The 25,421-nt window shown below is 35.8% G+C and overlaps 1 protein-coding gene across 1 annotated transcript; it reads left to right on the top strand.

Moving 5' to 3' along the window:
* The first annotated feature begins 2,502 nt into the window (after positions 1 to 2,502).
* LOC142348201 (uncharacterized) lies at positions 2,503 to 11,433 on the top strand. The gene is made up of 2 exons (XM_075399462.1): positions 2,503 to 2,726; positions 11,058 to 11,433. Exons 1-2 carry the CDS (start codon positions 2,709 to 2,711, stop codon positions 11,400 to 11,402), a joined length of 363 nt encoding a protein of 120 aa, XP_075255577.1. The 5' UTR covers positions 2,503 to 2,708; the 3' UTR covers positions 11,403 to 11,433.
* Positions 11,434 to 25,421: the final 13,988 nt, after the last annotated feature.

Here is a 25,421-nt window from a genome sequence, read left to right on the forward strand (position 1 = left end):
CAGCAAAGCAATTCAAAGTGAACAGAGTCAGTATAAAAAATTGAAGTCAGAAATAGAAACGGGATAAACCCATAAAGCCCAATTTTAGATGCCCGCTATTTGAACGTCGTTCCTATAAGTATTAGTTACCATCTCTAATGCTTATTGGTTTTGATAGTAGCCCCTGTAGCCTCTCTCTAAGAAACAGAAGTACTTTATGTTCAACTACGAAATGCTATCAAAATAAATCTGACTTAAAAATTTTTTTGTACAAAAATCTTTTTTTTTTTCAATATCTTCTCTTCTTTCAATCCCAATCATGCTTATTGGAATCAACGGCGGCTATTTTCCGGCAATCTTCCGGGTATGTTTGGTTTTTTGCGGTCATGTTTTTTCCGATCCAATCACAGTCCTTTCTAGGTTCAGTTTATTTTTGTTTAGTCAATGAAAATTCTTTGAACTGTAGGTCTGCACTTGTCCTGCTATGTTTTTTATTTCGTCAACAGGATTTTGTTACGAGCAAGCATATGTCGTCACAATCACCACAAAGCAGATTTGACCATATGTTGTCAAATCTGCTTTGTTTGTGCAACTTCAACTGAGTTGCGTGAATGACGTCATTTTTCACTCTTGTTAGTGTTTTTTTTACAATTTAAAGAATTTGAATTGTATTGGGGCGATGTCTTTGAGATCTGTTCACTCATTTTCATGATTTTTGAAGTCAAATTGGAGTAGTGATTTTGATCACGCTGAAACAAGAAGTGGAGAAATAACGAAATAACTCGAAATACCGAGTGGTTTTGCGGCTTGAAATTTTTTTGCTCTAATTTTAAAGTGGAGTGAGAAAACGGTGTTTGAACAAAAATTAGCTTTCTCGCTAGTGGTTTTTTGTTCACATTTGGCAATTTCTTTTTGATTTTTACTGGTGTTTCGATTTTTTGGATTAGTTTTTTTCTAAATGGTTTTCCCGATCCATTCTTGTTCATTCTAGACCTAAGTTTTTTGTTTGAACCAACTTTGAATTTATCGCTATTGGTTTTTTGTTCACATGCGGCATTTTGATATTGATTTTGATTTTTTAAAAAAATTCGATCTGATTTTTCTTTGAAATGGTTTTCTCAATTCACTCATAGTACGTTATAGATCTAATTGTTTGTGTATTCAATGAGAATTCTTTGAATTGTACGTCAGGACTTGTCCTGCTATGTTTTGTTCATTCGCGTGATTAATTTTTTGGTCACACGTGACTGAAATTGACTGTAATTTACTTTAATTCAGAGAGATAAAAGTGTCGCTCTAACTGAAGGGCAGCTAATGGAATCGGCAATAAGTTAAACATGTTCTTCCATGCAACAGCTCAGCTTTTTTAAAAATTTAACTTCATTTGGTATGTTGAAGTTAACGATTCACTGAAGATTTGATATTTAATCGCTTTCGAATAATGTTTGAAGTAATTATTGTGGTATGTAATTTTTGATGCAAAATTGCATGTAACAGCCATCGAGCGACTTTATCATCCTCAACTTATTGCTCTTTGCGTGATCTAAGTTGCGGGCTAACTTCCCTCTTGACTTGTAAAGCCCTTTTGTGAACTGAGCCGAGCCTTTCGTTCGAGCGCCTTGCGTCTGACTTTATTCGGCTATGTTTTCATCAGTTCAATCATTCTTCAGAAATTTTTCAATTTTTCTGTTTCTGATTTCATTTTTCCTCCGTTTTCTAAATTTTGGTAAACTAAATTTCGCGCATTGGAACATACAACAGTCAATTGATCACTCGAAGATACAACATTCAATTGAAGTTCTGTTGATTTTGATATCAATATATTGCGTTCAAGCAGCTCGAGTGCGAAGCTATTCCGACGACCTGATCTGATGTTTAATCTAATGTTACAACCAAAAATAGGTCATTGATGTTTTTAAAAGGTAATTTAGGATATCAAATATTCAATGGTTCAAAACCAATCGTAAATTTTGGCTCTGATCTGTATGGGATTAGCCTATCTTTCGATGATTTGTTCAAAAAAGTTTCAATGTTGATATGTTGGATTTCACTTAAGATCCGACACGAAGAATATGTATAAGCAAAGAATGCTGTTCGCCAATTCAAATATGCTTCCCTTAAGTTGAATTTGCTTCGGGAAAAATTTGAATTTGCCGACCATTTGGTTGGCTATAATTTAAGCGTGCAAGTGTGGGTAATGTTGAAAAGACTGTCAACTTTAGAGCTCCAACTTGACAATTCAGAGCTCCAAAACTGGTTGTGAATTGAGGACCCAAATCAGTGTTTCCCTAAAATAACTATTTCATAAAATGAGTTTTATTGGTACAGAAATCACTTGTATAAATTCGGTCTTTCTGCTGTGAGTGAAAGTTACCATGCGTTCTTCGCTTTCAATTGCAGGGAATTATCTGATTTGCAAAAATTGTTTATTAATTTTGATGAGCTTTTTGTCTTTTCAGTTACCTCGTTGGAAAGGGTCAACACAAGACCTGATGGCTTTGCTACAGCAATAACAAAATACACCCCACAATTATCTCATCAAATTAAATCCTACCCCCAATTATTACCCTATACCTCCAAATACTCCATTCCGTTTATAGATAGAAACATACAGATCAATTTGCATATCATTTTAACCCGAGGCCTGGTACTTCGTGTACAATGTTTATTACTTACACGCGCGCTGTGATCGACAAAAATTACAACTGAGCCAGAGATCTTGATTGGATATGGTCCGCAATGAATACGTAGGTAATTTTATTGACAAACAATTTGTTTGTTTTGTATACATCCTTCTACTCTGTCACGTGATGATCCGAATTTCCTTGTGATTTCTTTCTTTCATAATTTGGTTGGCTCTTTTCTGTCGTGTGGTGGAGTTTCTGTGCGTCATTTCTCCTCCTTTTATGGTAATTTCTCCGTAATCACTATTTGTCCCCATAGCTTCAGTACCTACCTTTTGAGCTTAACCCATTAATTCAATGCTGGATTCGAAAAGAAGACCTTTCGAATCAGCCGCTGATCATACAAATTCCGGGCGTTAGTCCAAACATTCGTGCTCTGAAGGTTTTTTCCAGACTGTAATTCGAGCGCAGAATGCCCCTGTTCGCTCGAAGATGGCAAAATTGGAGTGACTGTGATCTGGGCCAGGAAATCTGGTGTTAGTTAAACAGGGTTATTAGTGCCTCGGCTCTCTAATGACCCCCCTCCCCTCCCTGTAAACTTCAGTCGGCAGATAACTTTCGCGTCCCCGGGCTAAATGACTACATAAACTGCAACAGATTCGTGAACAGCACGGGTTGGGGGAGAAGCAGAATATACCCATTTTGTAAGAGTGGTGGTTAAGAATGTAAGAGAATTTTATGACTTATGTAATGTGGCCGATTAAAAGCTACGAATTAATGATCGTTGGTATTTATCCATCTCCACTTAAACATAACCCCCCCCCCCCCCCCTGATAATACAAAACCCATGTACTTGGATATCCCCCTTCTACTGACTAACCCCTTCCCCTAGCTGTTTGACTTCAGATGTTTTTGGCGAGTTCCCCTGTGTTCATATAGCACGTGCTCTTGGGGGCGTAAAATTAATGGTGAAGATTCAAACTGTAGTGTTCCCAGTCGGAAGTGGGGTTATCGACCGCGATCAACACTTAACTCAAAACGGTGAAGGCTGAAATTTAACCATTCTCCCTCGAAATAACGGTAAATAGGAATTGTGAGGGTCGTGGGTAACCATTCTCCCTCGAAATAACGGTAAATAGGAATTGTGAGGGTCGTGGGTTTCTCTGTGCTATTTTAACCTCTCTGTTTTCACTTCATTCTGTGTTTCTTTGAGATCTAGCTAATGAATACCTACTATGCTCCTGAAGACACTTCAACTATTGTTAATAATTCAACCTCTAGAAAAACGAAGAAAACTTTTTGAACTTTTGAATTACTTCGTCTCATTCCCTTTTTGTATCTTAAATTGCGGCTGTGTATCTTAAATTTCCTAATTAATTTAGTTTTTAAGATTTCAGCGTTTGCTTTTAGCTTAAAACCCTCAATGTCAGTGTACCGTTATCGCTTTGTTTTCTAAAACTACCCTAAATACCCTAACAATCTTATCAAATAGTAGATTTTCATGTAAGCACTCGTCATTCACTGTATAGTTGTAGTTGAAAAGCACTAAGCACTCCCTTAGACACTTTTTCGAAGATAGTTGGCCCCCAAATTAAAGAACGCACCTGTTTGAATTCCGCGAATGATAAACAATGTGGAAGCTAGTCCTCTGTAAGCTTAGGAGACTTAATTGACGTTTTTCATTGAGAAAGGCGTAAATTTCACTACCCCTAATTTGGGTTGGAGCTTAATGCCAACAGAATTTTGTTCGTTTCTGTTTTTGAGTCTACGATGCCCAGTTTTTTTTTGCCGAGCGCCTGGTTTGTAACAGTAGCTTTGGCTTGCACATTAAAAGCGATACTCATAAAACTTGCAGTGATGTTTTTTATATTGTGGTGCCCGAAAAAGTTTTATGACAAATACGCTGAGGGATAGAATTTTGGGATCTATTCTGCCCCCCCCCCCCCCCAAGCTTAGTGAGCATAAATCTTTTCTTTTATGACCCTCACGCGCACGTGCTATTTTCTTACACAGTAACGTGCTATATAACAACATATAATTTGTAACTGGGGGTCATAAAAAACACGGAGGGGGGGGGGAAACAGAATAGATCCGAATTTTGAAACATTTTCTTAAAAATAATTATCATTAGATTAAATTGCGTTTGTATGTGATGAAATACAGAGAAGTGAAACGAGTGAACACCAAGAACAGCAGCAGCAGCCACCCAGACACTACTTTGACTACTCCTCTCGACCTCAACGCATGTCAACTGGGGAAATCAACCCATTCGATCTGCAGCTTGCACATCTGCCATTGGATGCCAATTTTTATCAGAACCCAGTGATGTTCACTTTAATCGTTTGTCTTTTTTAATAGCCGCACAGCGATAGCTGGGGCTATTATTGGCCTTCTCTTGGTTGTTTTTATTTCGGTAGTGTTTTTAGGTTGGAAAAAAGTAACGTATTGTTTTTAGGTTGGAAAAAAGTAGTTGTTTCAAGTTGACGTCATTTTTCGCTCTTAGTGGAGCGAGTTTTTTGTTCATTTGCGGGATTAAATTTTTGGTCACACTTGACTTACCTCACTCACAAATATGACTTCCTCACTTTGAAATTGACTTTTATTTTTATTTAATTCAAAGAGATAAGGTCAAATGGGTGTGTGTCACTCTAAATCAAGGTTATTAGAGAACAGCTAATAGAGGCAGCAAATACTTATACAGATTTATAATCAAAATATAACATATCAGCCTTCAATGAAAAGCCGATTTTTTTGGTCTGTCTTTCACTGTTTTTTTGAGACTGCAGAACTACGAAGCTATTGCGGCTATTTTCTTGCAGTCTGCCAGCTATATTATGCAAAATTTTCGCCTGAAGGTTTTGACTTTTCGAGTGACTTTTACGCCCTTGACTTTTTGCGTTCCGCTTGATCTAAAATTCTCTCTCAGTCACAATTTCAAGCAGCTGAACTCAATTGGCGGCAATTTGATACTAAAAGTCAAATGAAAAGTGCGCCAAAACTGGTGCCATTTTTCAGTTTAAATCTTAATAGTGGTATATGTTAACCTCTAATGTGGTTATTTGAAGCCCACTATTGAACTTCTTAGTCCCATTTAGGCTCCCCAACTGGGGAAATCAACCTCTAATGTGGTTATTTGAAGCCCACTATTGAACTTCTTAGTCCCATTTAGGCTCCCCAACGGGGGAAATCAACCCATTCGATCTGCAGCCTGCATATCTGCCATTGGCTGCCAATTTTTATCAGGACCCAGTGATGTTCACTTTTATCGTTATAGCATTTTAAAGTTTTTCGTGAAAAGTTTAAAAAGATGAGCTGTGTCAGTTAACGTATTGTTTTTAGGTTGGAAAAAAGTAACGTATTGTTTTTAGGTTGGAAAAAAGTAGTTGTTTCAAGTTGACGTCATTTTTCGCTCTTAGTGGAGCGAGTTTTTTGTTCATTTGCGGGATTAAATTTTTGGTCACACTTGACTTACCTCACTCACAAATATGACTTCCTCACTTTGAAATTGACTTTTATTTTTATTTAATTCAAAGAGATAAGGTCAATTTGGTGTGTGTCACTCTAAATCAAGGTTATTAGAGAACAGCTAATAGAGGCAGCAAAAACTTATACAGATTTATAATCAAAATATAACATATCAGCCTTCAATGAAAAGCCGAATTTTTCACGGTCTGTCTTTTTCACTGTTTTTTTGAGACTGCAGAACTACGAAGCTATTGCGGCTATTTTCTGGCAGTCTGCCAGCTATCTTATGCAAAATTTTTGCCTAAAGGTTTTGACTTTTCGAGTGACTTTTACGCCCTTGACTTTTGCGTTCCGCTTGATTTAAAATTCTCTCTCAATCACAATTTCAAGCAGCTGAACTCAATTGGCGGCAATTTGATACTAAAAGTCAAATGAAAAGTGCGCCAAAACTGGTGCCATTTTTCCCTTTAAATCTTAATAGTGGTATATGTTAACCTCTAATGTGGTTATTTGAAGCCCACTATTGAACTTCATAGTCCCATTTAGGCTCCCCAACTGGGGAAATCAACCTCTAATGTGGTTATTTGATAGCTGTGATGTTCACTTTAATCGTTATAGAATTTTTAAAGTTTTTCGTGAAAAGTTTAAAAAGATGAGCTGTGTCAGTTAACGTATTGTTTTTAGGTTGGAAAAAAGTAACGTATTGTTTTTAGGTTGGAAAAAAGTAGTTGTTTCAAGTTTTCTCAACCTAAATAGTTGCTGTTGATGGTACTGTACAGTGATTGCTCTGTTTGTGAATAGCCGCGTTCTCAATTCCAGGCGGCTATTATAGCGCTACTAAATATTTTACAGTTTTTTATAGATTTCTGTAGATTGTTTAATTGCTCTCGTAGAGAAGCAATTATTGTAAACGTGTGGGTTTTTTTAATAGCCGCACAGCGATAGCTGGGGCTATTATTGGCCTTCTCTTGGTTGTTTTTATTTCGTCGTCGCGATTTTTGTTACGACCATATGTCGTCACAACCACTTCAAATCTGCTTTTTGTTCGTTCGTTCATGGAATTTCAACTGAAGTGCGTGCGTGACGTCATTTTTCGCTCTTAGTGGAGCAAGTTTTTTGTTCATTTGCGTGATTAAATTTTTGGTCACACTTGACTTACCTCACTCACAAATATGACTTCCTCACTTTGAAATTGACTTTTATTTTTATTTAATTCAAAGAGATAAGGTCAAATGGGTGTGTGTCACTCTAAATCAAGGTTATTAGAGAACAGCTAATAGAGGCAGCAAAAACTTATACAGATTTATAATCAAAATATAACATATCAGCCTTCAATGAAAAGCCGATTTTTTTTGGTCTGTCTTTTCCACTGTTTTTTTGAGGCTGCAGAACTACCAAGCTATTGCCGTTATTTTCTGGCAGTCTGCCAGCTATATTTTGCAAAATTTTCGCCTGAAGGTTTTGACTTTTCGAGTGACTTTTACGCCCTTGACTTTTTGCGTTCCGCTTGATCTAAAATTCTCTCTCAATCACAATTTCAAGCAGCTGAACTCAATTGGCGGCAATTTGATAGTAAAAGTCAAATGAGAAGTGCGCCAAAACTGGTGCCATTTTTCACTTTGTCTTAATAGTGGTATATGTTAACCTCTAATGTGGTTTTTTGAAGCCCACTTTTGAACTTCTTCGTCCCATTTAGGCTCCCCCTCCCAACTGAAGCAGGCTGCATTTGATTAGAGCTCCCACTAGTACTTCGAAACCAATTCTTCCGACGTATAGTCGGTTATGTTTTTAATTGCTCTTGAACGAAGTTCATAGCAATTAATATACACGTGTTGGTCTTTTTATGCAAATTTTTTTGCTTGACCATTTTGCGCTTTTCTTCTAGAACATTCTTTGACTTCTCAAGTAATTTTTTCAAGCTCTCGTTCTTCATTTTTGATTGATCTCTATTGCTCTCACTACGAAGTAAAGCTTGTTGATAAAATAAAATTGATTGCAGCATAGCAACAAGAAGGGCCTGATATATGAGTGGGCAGTGCTTCTGGTGAGGGATAGGTAGGTCAATGCTTCGAATCCCAGCGTGGCAAGCTGTTTTTGCACCCTTAAAGAAAAGTTTATCTAGGCTACTGTCACTGAATTAAATTGCCTTGCATGTCGTTCAAGAGCAATTCTTCCGACATTAGTCGGTTTGTTTTTTTTTGCAAAACCTATGAGTTTTAAGCGGTAGCTGAGCATTTGTATTGAGCTGTAACTTATTTTTGTTGTATCGAAACTCTAGTTTACTTTCGATGGCTTTTAAAATTCAGGAAAAATCACTAGAATACTAGAAACATCACATAACCTCAAAACTATTTTTAACGATAATTTCCGAATGTCGTTTTTTTTACTTCCTATTAATCATAAATGTAAGAGATCATCACGGGGTATGATGGTAGAATGCACTTAATCACCCGCCGAGTGGGTCGACAGTTCGATTGATGTCTCCAGTTGCACCCGACAATCCCAATGGCATGATGCAGAGAGGGAGCAGTGGGGGAGGAGGAGGGGGTAGAAATTACCCTCAGCGAATTTCTGTCACTACACATTCCAGGATTGATTTCCTTTGCGCAACAAACTCAATGTTCCATTTATCAGGATGAAATTCTTTGAGTTTAATTGCGTAATTTTTTGGCAGGTATTTTCGTGATATTTCCTGATTCGAACATGATAAAAAAGATTTTTTTGTATATCCTTTTTAGGACTAAGAAAGCTCTAAAATATGACATTTTATTTGTATCCCAAGTAACCGAGAATAGATTTCTAATTGAGCTCTTGATCGCGCTAGCTAAGGAAAGTTTATCACATTTTGGGTTCTTTTTTCTATACTGGTACCGTAACTGCCATGCTCTATGGGAAAGGAAATTTATCCATCCATGATAACAGTCCAATTTTTATCAATCGAAGTACAAACCGAAGACCTAGTGGACCTCCATTGGGGCTGCCACCAGCAGGTGTGACCAGTTACTACGGCAGCCAACAACCTTTAATAGGACCTCCTCCGATCAACACCCAGAGAGCACGAAGAAGCTCGCGCGACAGCAACAAAATTCCGATTGCTCTCAATTCGTTGATCAGCCCGCCCCCGAATATGACACCGAATGAGTATTTCTTCTCGGGTGCTTCGTCGTGTTCGTCACATTCACCGACTCGGTTCTCGGATTCTATGACGACAGAATTGAACTCTGAATACTCGGCAACTTCTGGTGCTAGAGGTCGGGATCCGAGAACGGATGCCGATTCCAATGATACTCGGGTTACAAGTCCTAAACAGCCCAGAAGAATTAACGGGGGTGAACAGAAAACGCCCCGGGTTCAACGACAGAATTCGGCTAAATTGCCGAACGAGGGGCGACGAAGCATGAGCGTATTGTTGTGATTGAAATGGGTTCTGATGTAAGGTTTGAATTGATATTTCAGAACCGAACAAAGTCATCCAAATGTGATCATAAATGAATTGATATGAAAAACTGGACGTTCATGCTTACACGTTTGATGTTTGTCAATTTGGAATTATCGACTTGAATTTGTTTCACTTCTCTGATGAACAAGTTCGATCTGTTCAACAAAGTTAATCTCCATTTTTTAGCTATCTTGATTTCCATTTCGGACCTTGTTGTTTCGAGATTTGATCAAAGTCCGATCCTTTTTAACACAGCAAGTATTGGTAGAGCTTCAAGTTACTTATTGATTTTTTGGTGAAATTAAGCTCGTGGTTTTAAAATTTAAGTCTCAAAATCGAATTTTTCAAATTTCAGATTTTCATTGTGACTTTTTTGTGTGATTGGATTGTTTCAAACCATTTTGTCTATCATGTTTGTCTATATGAAATGAAAATGTACAAAAATCATCCGGAATTCTAATTGTGTTTCAAGTTAACTGAACAGATGTATTGATTCAACAATTATTGATAAAACTGTCTATTTCTGGCTTCAATTGGAGTTTTTCTCACTATAGCACCCTCCTCCCCCCACAGGTTAGTGGTCGTATAAACTATACCCCCCAATCATGGTAATTATACCATAATGGGGTGCTTTAATGGGGGGGGGGGGGGGTTAATGGGAAACACTCTTCAATTGGATAAGATAATTTTTCTGATATCTCAACTAAAATTCAAATGGTCATGTTATCTTCTCTTTCTTAGTGTTAAAATTGCTTTCGTGGAGCGGGCTAATATACTTTGAATATAAATTGTAGATCGAAACAATGTTTCTGATAGTTGAATATTTGGAATTGCCTCCCGTCAACAAAATTTTTAATTGCTCTTGAACGCAGTTCATAGCAATTATTGTAAACGTGTGTGTGCAAAATTTTCGCTTGACAATTTTGCGCTTTTCTTCTAGAACATTCTTTGACTTCTGAAGTGACTTTTTCACGCTTTCGTTCATCATCTTGGAGTGACCTGGTGGCCATGGATCGGGAGGTCAGTGGTTCGAATCCCGGTGGGGTCGATGTTTTTTTGCACCCATAAAGAAAAATTGATCTATACTAAAGACCATGAATTAAATTGCTTCGCCTGTCGTTCAAGAGCAATTCTTCCGACATTTGTCGCTTTATGTTTTTCATTGCCACCCGAGATCTAAGTTATCTAGCTAAATACAGTTTTAGATACGCCATTATAAAGGAAACAGGTCAATTATGATGGGTGCCCCAAGTTCAAGTTTTCAAGTCAATATCAAATGTCTTCTTTTTTTTTGGGGGGGGGGGGGGGGGCACTTCCGAATAAACTTCCTTTTGTATCCCAGCTTCTCTATGGCATTAAACTAACGTTTAATTTAATTTTCTATTTTAGAGATGATTTCTTTCAAAAAATTTTTAAGAATCTCAATTTCAAGAGCACTGTTCATCTATCAACCGTTTCATAAAAATTGTCAGCTTCATTCTGTATTTTAACAACGCATTTGAAACAAAAATTCTCACCTGTTTTTAATTAATTTTTTCCACCTGTTTCAGGAAGTTTTAGAGGAAGACCCCTCAATGCAAACTAAACGCCGCAGTTCTATTTCGAGGCAAATCTCTCGACTCAAAACGACTCCAAGAAAAAACAACAGAAAGTCAATTGGCGCAACATTAGACCGCGAACTTTCGGTGCAGCCGTACAACCGAAACGTCCATCAGATGAACTCGCGTAACCTGTTCGAAGGAAGTGTCAGGAGTGATGGATCCACGATGACGTTTAGCGACTCCTTCTATTCCTTTAACAATTCCAACATGGCCGCTAATCGGAATCTGTTCATAAACTACGAATCATGTCCATCTACGGACACTATTATTTCACAAATGTCCATTTATAACTGATCGATTGGTTAAAATTGAAGCTTCGTAAGAATAAATTAATTGTCGATAATTTCGGGGGTGTTCAGGCACAGTCACCGTCAAATCATCGTTTGGTTAGTTAAGTTCTAGCTTGGTAATAAGTTAAATTTTATTGGGGGCGATTATATGAAACGGCGCTAATTTCTGTTTTGGCTCAGCAACTTAAATGGTCTGGTTGGAAGCCGGACAATTAATTGCTCGGGACATTTATAATGAGGTCATAAAATTAAAAGCGGGGAGCATAAAGGGGGGGATGAAAAGTTTTCGACCGTGGCGAAAAATTGAAAATTTTACAACTATCTAATGGTTTATATGCATTTTAGAAGGAAAGGGAAAACTGAGTCTGTTGAAAAAGTATAATGCAAACAAAAAATTTTGTTCACTTGGGTAAAAAATAGTTCTGGAAATTTAAGTTGACAGGATAATTTCAAACAGAATGAACAGTTCTGCTATTCGAAGCTTCAGTTTTAGCGATCTAAAAATTCGGCCATAATGTTGTAGCGTGAAACAATTTACCAAAGTTTGCATACAATAGCAGCCAACATGCGAAGTTTAAATGCCATCTATTTTTGACCTGATATAAATTTGTAAATGGTGGAATTTGTTAATTTGAACTTGGTGCAGGGGGTGGGTTTTTTGGGTGTCGATTTTTTGCCTCTCCTCATGACTCGTTCATTCAACTTGAAGGTGCTTAAAAATTACTATGTATAGCTCTGTGTGTGTATTTTGTTCTCAAATTTTCACTGTGAGTTTGTCTGTTTGCGCTGTTGCATTATATTCTGGGCTAAAAGGGTTCCTGTTTTGCATTTCTGAAAAGTTTAGCATGAAATTGTACAACTTTAAAATTAGCGGTAACTAAATTTGAAAAAAAATTTACTTGTAAACACCGATGAAACATGACAACAATTTTGAGCTTAATGAAGAGAATGAGAAAGTATTTGAAAGATAGTGATTGCAAATTGTTCTATTGAAGTAAGCCTTTGGATGGATATTTGAGCTCAAAATTAATAATTGCATAAATGTTATTCTAAAGGAAAAATTTGTTGCTGGCCATACAAAATTATATCTCCCTTCCTCTGGATTTACAACACAGTTAGTAGTCATAACTTAACTGGTTATGACAGGCGTGGTGACGTTTTTGGTGCTATATGCCTCTAGTTAACAAGTCTCCTAAATTTAGGTTATACGTAACTTCCCTACCCCCCCCCCCCCCCAACCGCTCCTAACATCACACCCTTGTTGACAAACAACATAACCGGGTCGTCCTTCAAATAGACCCCCCTTCCCCATTTACTTCCACAAATCCCATGCTTGCTGGAAACATTTTCACGTCCCCAAAGTCGTATTAGATTTCATTACAAATTTTGTTTAGATTAATAAAGTTGCATGATAAGTTATTAACGCATTATTTAGCTCGCCAAGTTCAATTATTTTTCAAATGTGTAACAGATCGTAGTAGAGTATGTCAATAATTTAGTCTTTTCTTAGTTTGCGGTTTATTCCTTAAATTACATCATGAAATTATTCAATTATTAAATTTTAGAATACGAGTGAGTTGCGGGTTTTGCATGCTGTTTTTCACATTTTGTCTTTTTCTTCTACCGGGTGCAGAATTTCTATATAGTTTCCCAGAAATGATTCCATAATTTTGTGAACAAATCCCTAGTTTCCTTTCATTTAGCCTTTCATAATGCGTGTGAAACTTAAAATTATTTCATGCCTGACATCAATTTGTTGCTCACTTTGCTGCGATGTTCTTTTGATGGTGATGAAAAAATTGGCTTGAAGTTAAAAATTACGAGATTTGCTTCCTTTCGCTTGAAAAAATTTGTTCACTTTAATAAACAAAAAAATTTGTTCACTTTTTAAAGCAATAATGATGGTTTGAGCAATCTCTAAAAGCTAAGATGGGCCATTATTATAGTTGATCTGTGATTGTTAAACTATCCAAACGATTCTTAATAAGGGTTTTTTAAACGAGGATGAAGTGATACATTTTTGCCACCCCCCTCCCCCCCCCCCCCCCCGCGCACCCAAGGCTTAATTGGTGCATATTATTTGCAACTCCAAGCGCACGTGCGCTATCTTAACACATGCTGGTTTCCTATCTTATGGCAATTGTTCTAAGACAGGAGGCGCGTAACAAACAAGCTGGGAGGGGGGGTTGTAATTTGGGAAAAGATCCACCTAGGGAAAAGGAAGCATTTCCAACTGATGAGTGTAACTTAACTTGTTGGTATTCTCTCTCTCTTTCTATTTAATGAGTTTTGATAGCTGGTTTTCTATGTTAGTCCTCCGTCCCTTTATTCATCCATTCATTCTATTCATGTGTATGATATGATGATGATATTGATGCCATAATGCAATGCAGATGAAATTGAATTGAGAGTATAATGACTACTGAATTAATTAAATTAATGTGAGACGTAATTTCTGCCGCTTTCAAAACGATCACACATATCATCAATTCAACTGATTTTGGCGGTCATTTTCTTTTCAAATAGAAAGTCGAAGTAGAAACTATTGACCTTAGGATATTAGGTTGTACTTTTGTCGATACCCCATTTTTTAGGTGAAACTGCTCACAATTTTCAGCAATTGAATTATTTTCCGCAACAAATGGGTGGTTATACGGAAAAGCCCCACAACTTAAAATATTTAAGATGGAGGGTTTTTAAATATTGTTTCATTTCAATAAACTTTCACTAATTCAGATAATGTTCGAAAAAATTGGAGTACGCGTAGAAAAAAATTGGAGCTCAAACGACTAAATAAAAATAATGACCATTAGAGGGTCGATGAGATCTACCGTTGCTGCGACTACGCAACAAGATGAAATAATAAGACAATAACAAATATCAGACTCCAGCAAATGTTTTTAAACACGTAGCAACTATTCCAAAATACCATTAGGTATAATTTAATCTAAACAAATAAGGTTAGCGTTCACTTGAAAGAAGATAGGACCTGTCCTCAACGGGATTAGGTAACAAGTCAACGAAATGAACTAAAAAGGCGAAGTTTGAATTTACATTCAGATTTTTTTAAAGCAATTGGGACGTATTATGAGTGGCATACGACCAAAAACAGGCAAAACACTATATGCACACACAATTTACGAAACACCTATCAGCTATCAACAACAATAAGCTTAAATTCAGAAGATCAATGGTGCCTCTTCAAAAGTGAAAAAAATATAAAGAACCATAAATTGACCATGACCAAACACTCTTATGAAAAGACATGATTGAAGTCATAAAACAATCAGTTAAAACATAAAACAGATAGAGAGATTAATGTTGCTTCACAAAGAAGTGGATCGAGCGTATCATTAGTGATACTAAGAAAAAATGACTGAAATATTATACAAAAGTTTGCAAATTTGAGATAACGAATATAAAGTCAAAATCGATTTGGTAACAATAGAAAGCATATTATAAGATCAATTCGATTCTTCAGGAGATCAAAGCATTTATTAAAAAGCTAGGAAAAGATTTCGTCGAAGTCAGGAAAACCAACGGCTTTTCTATGAAAGCACAATACTTTATTAGGCTCTAAATGAACATCTTCAATAAGACCAGTCATTTGATAAGCCGTTATGAGAAAACTTGTCTTTGGCTGACAGAAAATAACTTAATTCTGCAAAAGATTTTTGGAAAAGACAGCCCAACAAAACATCTCGAGCCTTTTCAATGAAAAATCTCACGATAATATTAAAATAATCTTTCCTGTTGCTGCAAAAAACTGATTCACATCTATGGCAAAAAATGTCAATAGCGAAAGTAAATAACGCGTTCTGGATGAATATCGACCTAAATTTGCAAAATAAAATGGAAAAAATTTAACTCTAAAATCCACTCTGAGGTACCGAAAGTGCAAATAGACTTCATCTAAATTTACATGATCTGCGTCCGCATTTTTAGTTTTGTACTTCTGACAAATAAGAACAAAGTATGCTAAAGAAACAAAGTTGTTGTCCTTTCCATTAAAAAAGTGGAAAATTCAAGAATTAAGCCAAAAAGTCAGATAAAACAGGTCAAACGTCCTCTATCTTCACAGATGAAACTGATTACACCATATTTCAAATTTCAACAAAATTTGGGCATAAACAATGAAAACCTGTCCAATGCTCAGGAAAACCTAAACATGATAAAGTTTTGAAAAATTGAGATACAAAATAATTTTAATTTTGTATTCTAAGTTGACGAGCCATCTAATGATACGACTCACAAATCTCTGTGATGAATCAACTGATTGAACAGAAAATCCCAATTGAGCACATAGTTCTTTGCTCCAGTTGTAGTATTGCTAATTGGATAATTGCCGCCGCAATTACCGGTACTACAGAGAGTATAATTATTTAACCGTCGACTTTGTGAACACTTTAGACTTAGTCTAAACTGACGGAATATTAAGAGAGAGCTATGCTGCGTAAATTGCGTTGAGTAAATGAATACTTTATTCATAGCCAAATAATGCTGTGTTTTATTTAATACACTATGGAGCAGGCCATACCGGCTGATTCACTGCCGCTATTAATACGCGTACTAAGTGAAGGATACTGAAGCTATCCAGGCCGCTCTTCAGCAGCAAGCCTGAAACGAATATATGACTAAAGACGAGTAATAGTCGGCTCCGCGAATGACCTAGGAATTGATTCGGAGCTAGTCATAGGTCTTGTGATTTTTTAGTCGTGTTGACTCAGTTATAAACACGCACGAGCTTAGAGCTTGCTGCTGAAGGAAATCAGACCAAACTCAACCAGCGCGAACGTAGGACGCTTGATTTTCAACCAAAAATTTCTCTTTCTCTCTCTCTCTCTCTTCCTCTCACTGCTCTTAGAGCGTAATATTTACTCCTCAGCTAAGAGGGAAATATCAGCAGCGATTGTAAATCTGCCAATTTTATTGCAAAATAGAGTTAGAATAATTTTCACATCCAGCAGTATGATGGATTCAATTTATTGATTAAGATTAGATATCCCACCATATTTTCAAGTAAGATTTACCCCCTAATTGTGCTCTATCCTTTCTACCTATTTTCTAATTAATCTTCATATCTTATAAATTTTATTTTCTAACAAACAACACATAGATTTGGAAATTAGCTAGGAACATTGTGAGCATATAGTGAGACTTATTCTAGCACGTAATTAAGGTCGCTACAATAATATAGGTTTAGCTCTAGTGTGGTAATTAAGATAAAGCGAATAAAATACCTACCACATCAGAGTTAAAAACTGGTGCGACGAGGAATAAAGAACGTCGGTTGCTCACACATTTATGAACCTGGTGGACTTTTTGTGGCTAGTTTTCCGAACCAAAAACCCAGAGGTCACACAGGTTCTATGGTAGGGCCACATACCGCGCTATCCCAGTACCTGTGTGAGATGTTCTAAGATTCTGAACTCTCAATTACGACCAACTAAAAGAGACGGGTTCTCCCCACAAAAGAACAGTCCACTGATTTAGTAACTTTGAGCACCGGTTCTTCGCTTCTCAGACCCAAATTTTGACACTGTAGTTTGGTGTTTTAAGCGCACACGTGAGTACATAATTGTGTATCATAAAAAGACGTCTTTGTATCCCCCCGCACAAAATTAAAGAAGACCGGTCACCTTAATGTTACTTTTAGACTAAATAATTGTGTTCAATTTAACCAAATCTTTAATACTGTTAGCATAACGAACTGTACTATCCCCCCTAGTCCTATATACGAAATCATACACCCATATTCATTAATCTAGCTCTCATTTTTTGTCCCTAACTTAACCTTAGCGTGTCTTATACATCTTAACTTTTGATTTATCATCTAAATTGTCGAACTTATCATCCTCCAAACCCATAGTATTGCAAAAACAAATCGACCCACATGCAAATAAGCCTAGTTTAACGTTGTTCTGCTTCATTATACATGCATAGTGTACCTTTTATTGTATCTAAAAGTTAATAAATCACTCTGATAGCTACAAATAACGTTGTATTGTTAACCAAACACCCCAGCAATCACTATAACGCATCAATTTAGCCCCTCAATTTCTAAAATTTCGTAGTTTTGAGTTAAACAAAGTTGGTTTTATGAAATTTTATGCCCGATTTTTTCAATTTTTTTGCCTTAATTAACAGGAATTAGTGAGAATTCATCCACAAATCAGCCAATTATACACATTTTTTCACTAGAATTGTCCAGAATAGGGTAAAAACTTTCAAATTTTATCAGATTTTTGAAGAATTTAGCCCCGTTTGGTGTAAAAATTTTGTGTTTTTTGCCTAAATTCACCCCATTTTTGAGAAAATATTTGAATTTTAGTGCAAAATTTAACTAAAATTCATCAAAATAAGCACAAATTATTCTCCAAAGTTGTCAATTTAAGCCCATATAGTCCTAAAATTCACTTATTTAGACCAAATTTTTTCAGTGTTTACCTAAAAATTGCCCGATTCTAGACTCTTTGTTAATAAATTTGCCCATTTTTGACCAAAATATTTGAATTTTTATCAAAAATTCATCCAAATTCATCAATTTTAATCCAAAAAATGCCTACAATTAACCAGTAATTGGCTATATTTAGTAAATTGTAACCGTAATTTTTGTTTTAAACACAAAATCGAAGTAATTTTAACCCAAAAGTGTTAGATTTGACACAAATTATTGATATATAAGCGAAAAATTGTCAAACAATTGTCAAATTTAGTCAAAATTTTCCCGATTTTGCCCTGTTTCATTAAGAAAACACCCGCTTTTGGTAAAAGATTGTCAAAATTCGCCGAAATTTTTAAAAAAAAATTCGCCTATATTGACCTTGTAATTCATCAACTTTGACCCAAATTTGGCACTTCTGTCCAAAATTAACCACCAAAACGGCAAACTTAAAGGAAATAACACGATCTTTTCGTGCAACTTTCTTAAGTAAATGTTCCCTTTACTGTTATTTTGTAATATTTAAGTTTCTCCTTCGTTTTTCTGAGCCATATATTCGATTTTACTTGTTGGGTTACGTATAATTTTGCATACAAATTCACTTCAACAAATTAAAATTCAAGTTTTGCAAAAAGTGTATGGAATACCTAATAGGAGACAAACAAATAAGTATTAAGGATAACTCAGCAGAGTGTCGAGTGCTCAAATACGTCATCGACGTTGAACAATCATGGGTGACAATAGTCTACCGTATCAAAAGAACAAAAACTGTCGGACAAGTAACCATATTTAAAACTGAAAGATTTAGATTATTTGAAATCTAAGCCTCCTTAGATTATTTGTTCAATAGACTTAATAAACGTGGCTCAATCATCGATTTACAATGTAAGTATACTCAACCACAAGCTTCCAATAAATGAGTGAATGCAGCCAAAATCTGAAATTAGTACCGTTGCCAGACAATAAGCTCTATAAGTTTGAGAAAGTTTGCATGTTTTCACCCACATTACCTATTTTTATTAGAGAAATAGTCCGAAAAGAAAGAGTTTATTGTGTCCTAATAAGAAAATCTGATAGCGATAATCAAATCATTTCCCATCGAGTCAGAGTATTTAGGCCAATACTAACAACAGCCATCTCTGAAAGCAATCAAAAACCAAATTTTAGTCACGCAGGAAAATTCTGTATAGAATATCGGCTAACCGAAGATGGTTGCTATCAACGAATGAACAAATGCCTATAATTACTTAATATCAAATATTTTTGTATAAAACAAAGTGAAAAACAAAACAAAAACTCTTTTTTTCTTTTTATTATCTTATAACCTAGCTTATGGATATTAGTACAAAGCACCTAAATGTAACCATTTTGTTCGACGATAAAGTTGCAAAAGTTAAAAAGTACACATTAAATAACCATAAACAATCTCTGATTATTTATTACAAGTTTGTTAACGATCCGCGCCTACACTGTTTTATGACATATGCAAGTTCTAATCCTGATTTTTACAAAACTCTGAAAGCTTTGAACAAGCCCAATAGTTATATTGAACTCAAGTTCACTAAAACTTTACCTAATTTTGTAACTGATACTGTCTAAAATTACACCTATATTAGAGCAAAAGTTGAATTCAATGAATATTGACGCTAACTTCTTGGATATTATTATCAAACTTGGTCATAATACAGGCAAAGTTACAAGTTTTTCATGAGATAAGAAAAAGCAGTATATGTACATTTTCATTATTTTGATAACATTCTAGGACTAGCTTGTTACATAACACATGCAGAAAACAACCCAAAGTTTAACCGAATTTTAGACGCACTTCGTACTCCAAATAGTGTTTTTGAGATAGGACCATTTGTTTAAGCAAACTGTCTCAATATTTTCTAAATTCTAAAACAAATTGTTTGACCTTTTCATAGCTTCAAACTCTTTTGATTAGACTTTTATATTGTTTTCTTCCGTTTATAGTATCTTTTTCATATAAAAACTTAGTAATAATTCAACAAAAGCCCTAAAACAAAAATGGCTAACGTCGTAGCATACCCAGACATTTCTCTTGAAAAATTTACAGGCTTAGACACAAGTGAGGACGTAGCAGATTTTCTAAGTCTAATAGAGAGAAAAATAGAGTTTTCATTAGGACTTAGACCAGGACCAGGAGATGCACAAAATGCATATGACGCACGTAGAAAAGCATTATTTGGCTCAGTCCTAAGAGGACAAGCAGCCCAATGGTTCGATTTTTTGCCCGCAGCGGAACCATGGGATGATGTTAGGACAGGTTTCTTAGATAGGTTCACAGACGAGAAAGACAAGTATAGAAAACGAATCGAGGTAATAAACATTCGTAGACAGCCAGATGAATTGAAAAAAAGTGTTGTACACAGACTAACAAAGGCAGTGGAAAAAGGATGGCCACACCCATTCACAGATGCTCAAAGGCAAACTAAGTGTATGGAATTTTTTGTAAGAGGACTAACTCCTCCTGCACTTAAACAAAAAGCGTATCAATATCTGATAGAAACACCTCACGCAACATGGGAACAACTTAAAAATCATGTGAGCACTAAAGACTTAAGTTTTGCAGTAAGTAGTGATTTCACAGGCACAGCATCTAGCAGCATAGACAACAAAATGGAAATAGATGGTATAAAAGACCAGCTCCAAGAATTAGCAAGTTTAATGAAAAATAACAGAATTAGCGCAGCATACAACCCAAATGAGCCTAGAAATAAACAAAATCACACACGATTTTGTAACTGTTGCAGAAAGTCAGGTCACACAATAGCAAATTGCTATGCAAACAGAGACTTTAAAGAACAAAAGAGACAGCAACCACAGCAAAGAGATAAGTTCAGAGATAACTATCAAAACTATAGAGGACGTCGTCCAAGAGAAGATAGTTATGATAGAAATCAGAACAGATACAGACAAGACACTAGACCACGAAACAGTTACTACAACCAAGACAACCGCTGACAATACTCTCCTCATCCTAGATCTGAAAACAATAACTTCAGAAGTCGCTCACAAAGCTTTGAGAATCGAGATCGACGCTATAATAGCAGATCTAACGATCGTAGACCCCAGGACTATAGGAACTATTCCAGGGAACGACAATATGATCGGAACGATTCCCGAACAAGGTATTGTGAGTCAAGCAGTCCAAGACAGGATTATAGAAGAACTAACAGTTCTAATCAGAATTCTAGAGATAACAGTAGAGACCGTAACTCAAACAGAGTTCAATTCAGAGAAAATAAAGTTAATGAATTCTTTGTGGACAATCAACAAGATGAAATTAATTTAAACTAGACGAGTCTCCGTACAAAAATAAAAAGACAAACATTTTTATTAACTTGTACATTCACGCCGTTGGAGACAGTAATAAACATAACGGTTTCGAATCGCAGTTTCTAGTTGACACAGGAGCAACGTGTTCCTTAATAAACTTTGATTTTCTACAAGAACTTAAGTCAATGATTGACGTTAAACTAATTGTGTCTAAACAGAAAACAATTGCGGTCAACGGTGAACGATTAAATTGTTAGGCTACATTCATGTCCCCATCTCATTTGACATTGAAGGCAAATATTACACAGATCTCAAAACATGGGTTTCAGAGAAAAACGGTTGCGAATTAAACATCCTAGGAATGGACTTTTTGAATTTTGTAATAAAATCAATTGAGTTCACAACTCCAAAAATGAACTTTAAAATTTATCCAAACGTCTCAATCACGCTCTCAAAATATCAAACAAAAAGTTATCCTTTTGTTAGTAAATTTGAAAAAGTTGTACTTAACAGACATTTCGAACTAGCACCGAAATCTAGCAGAGTACTAACAATTACACCATCAAACCAATTTTTCAAACAAGGAACATCATTTATAATTGACAATCGACTCCAGGACAAAGGTATCTACACATACAACGTCTATTGTGCAAGAAAAGAAAAAGAGTTGCCAATAATGCTTAATAACCCTGGTGATCGTAAAGTAACAATAGATAAAGGTTCAATAGGATACACTTTGGAAGAAATTTGTCAAAAATCACAAAAGTAAACACTGATTGATAACGTCGCGTTCTTAGATGTCTTAACAGAAACTGAAACAGATTTCAATCACATCTTTCATGTGACTGAAAAAGTTGTAAATCCAATTTAGACTTTAGAAAATCCGAAATTAGACAAAACAGATATTAGACAAAAGTTGAAAAAAGCTCAGAAAAAGGTTCAAGAAAAAGAATTGGCAGACCACCATGAGTTAAAAGACTTAAAACCAAAAGCAACAATAGAAGGTGAAATTCGACCACAACAAATACCACCAGAAAAATTGGAAAAATCAGATCGTGAGTTTCTCAAAAAATATGACTTCAGTCAATCTGACATTAATGATGCACAATTACTAGATCTCATGAAACTTCTTGCCAGAGACAAGGACGTCTACTCTCAGCACAAGTATGACGTTGGCAAAATAAAGCAAAAATTTCACGTAAAACTTCTACCAAATTCAACCTTGACTAAGCAAAGACCATCACGAGTGCCATTGCACCATCAGGAAAAACTTGAAGTTTTGCTAGATCAGCTCTGTAAAGCAGGAATAATTCGAGAAATGGGAGACGACACCGAGATGGGATCGTCATTTATTAATCCGGTTATCATCCTTCCAAAGGGAAGCATAGTGAAACTAGTAATAGACGCTAGATATCTAAATTCAATAGCAGACCTAAGTAAGTATTCATGGCCTCTAGAGCCAATAGGTTCTTTATTGACTAGACTAAACGGAAACAACTTCACTACAAGTGATTTATGTTCTGCATATAATCAAGTCCCTCTAACGAAGGAAACACAAGAATTGACGAGTTTCGTAATAGGTTCAAAACAATACACGTTTTAACGTGGTTTTTACGGACGTTGCGGACTACCAAACTTTTTCAGTAGGATAATGACAGTCCACTTTGCACCTTTAATAAAATCTATACCAGCCGTAACTTATATTGATGACACAATCATGCAAGCTCAGACAGCTAAAGAGATGTACTCAATAATAAAAAAGTACCACCTCTTGTTACGCAAAGCAGGACTGAAAGCTCAGCCTGAGAAAACAAAATTCTTTTTGCGCAAAGTACAATTCTTAGGACATGTAGTAGGAAAAGACGGAATTCAACCAGTAAAAAAAGGGTTGAAGATCTGAAAGCCTTAAAGACTCCTGAGAATAAGCGAGATGTAATGCGAGTCCTAGGTTGTTTAGGATTTTACAGCATGTTCATAAAAAATCTGCATGTAGACAGTAAGCCATTTTACGATCTCATAAAAACTGAAACCACATTTCAATGGACAGATGAACACGAAAAGTTGTTCAGAGAAATTAAGGATCGTATAAGTGAAGATACAGTCTTAGCAATTCCTGACACCAGATAACCCTTCCATGTTCATGTAGATGCATCATCAATTGGTGTTGGTTCAATTTTAGTCCAAAAATTTCCTACCGGAAAACGGATAGTGTGGTTTAATTCTCGAGTTTACACAAAAGATGAGCAAAAAATGAGTACAACAGCCAGAGAACTTTGTGGTTTAATTTCTGCTCTACAAACATATGAGCATTACATAATAAGTTCCCCACATCCAGTGTATCCCTACACAGACCACAAGCCCCTACTGTATCTTTGGGGACGTAGAGGAAAATTATCTCATCGATTTTTCCGCTATCAACTTGTCATTTCACAATTCCAAAACTTGAAAATAATCTGGACAGAAGGCAAAAACCTAGCCTTTCCAGACATTCTTAGTAGAAACGTCTCGATAAAAGACTCAGACAAGTATCAACTGAAGCACAAAAAGATCCCGAAAGACATTAAATTTTATGACGAGTCAGGCAACGAAGAAAAATACTTCGTGTTGCATGACAATGAAAAAGGACAGAAAAACGATTGTTACCCCAATCTAAAACAAAGTTTTCAAGGTGTTAAAAAATTGAATTTTGAAAATGAACAATTTTTTCAGACAAACTATAAACCCAGTGATCGAATTTGTTCAACTTCGGACATAACAGAATGCTTCTTGAAAGGAAATGCAATAAATCACTATCGTGAAAAATTCCCACTAAAAGAGCCAATCTTAAGCGAACAAGGCGACAGTGAAAACTACTATTCTGATTTGTCTTTAGAAATTGATGATAATTTAGAAAAAGAAAAGGAGCAATTTGAGAAAATTTCTACCACAGAAGACGAACCTTTGCTAATTTCTGTTGAATTGTCAGATTTAGAAATAGATGACATGAGTCTTGAGCAAGCGATTGAAGCAAGCAAAGCAAAGTTTGATAGAATAGCAACTGTTCGACTAGCAAAACCAATTTGTGAAAATAACGAAATTTCAGATGGAAAAGAACTCATTGAGAAATTATCTAGTTTTGCTAAAGGTATTGACTTGAACATAACAGCAATAAGCCAGGAGCAATTCAAAGACCCAGTTATTCAGACTGTAATTCAACTTTTTGATTCAGGAAAGAAAGATGAGAAAAATGTAAAATTTCGACAATCAAAAGCCATGAAAACGTACTTGAATAATTTCGAAAATCTTTGCCTAATGGGAAACATTTTATGTTTTAAACAACCAACTGAAGATCCAAATATTCAAAACATCAAAATATGCGCACCATTATCCCTCTTCTTTTTGAATTAGCTCACCAAAGATTCGCTTTCTGGATACTCTGGAAAAAATAAAACATTGGCAAGCATAAAACGCTTTTTCTATTGGCCAGGTTTATATAAATGGGTTTCTCACTTAATAGCGAATTGTTTAGACTGTCATAAAAATAAACAAAAACGCAAAGATTTAAACGAAGCACCACTTGAAAAATGGACAGAAACTGTACCTTTCCCCTTCCACACGGTACACATAGATCACAAAGGTCCAATAAATCCACAATCGAATGGAAATAAACATTGCTTAGTAGTAATTGATTCTTTTTCTCCTTACATCCAAGTTTACCCAGTTTCATCAACATCAGCAAGTGAAACAATACCAGCACTTGAGAATTTTTTTCTTACTTTTGGTATACCACAAAAACTTGTGAATGATAAAGGATCAGCCTTTATGAACGAGGAGTTCACAAGTTGGAATCATGAACTTGGAATTACGCATGCTCCTAGATCAGCATACTCTCCCTGGACCAACGGAAAAGTTGAGATCCAAAACAAACACCTTGGCACACATTTCCGAATCTTTTTTGAACAAGCTAATTGTAATTGGAGTGACTTAACACCAAAGTTCGCGTTTGCTCATAACACAACAGCAAACACTAGTACAGGATTAACACCCTACGAAATCGTTTTTGGCCAAAAGCCCCAAATTCCCCTTTCTCTGAAATTAGGATTATTAAGGTCTTCCGATTTAACTTGTAATTCAGAATTTTGCAAAGATTTACCACTCCACAAGCATTCGGAACAAAGTAGCAACAACGATCAGATAGATAAACTACTAAAACCAAAACTATGTAGTTCATTGCTTGCTCGTGAAAATCAATTCAAACAAATCTACAAAACTGCATACAACAGAATTCTAGAAGTTAACTCC

The sequence above is a fragment of the Convolutriloba macropyga genome, chromosome 10 (assembly GCF_964194025.1).
Source record: "Convolutriloba macropyga chromosome 10, txConMacr16.3, whole genome shotgun sequence".
Lineage (NCBI taxonomy): Eukaryota > Metazoa > Xenacoelomorpha > Acoela > Convolutidae > Convolutriloba > Convolutriloba macropyga.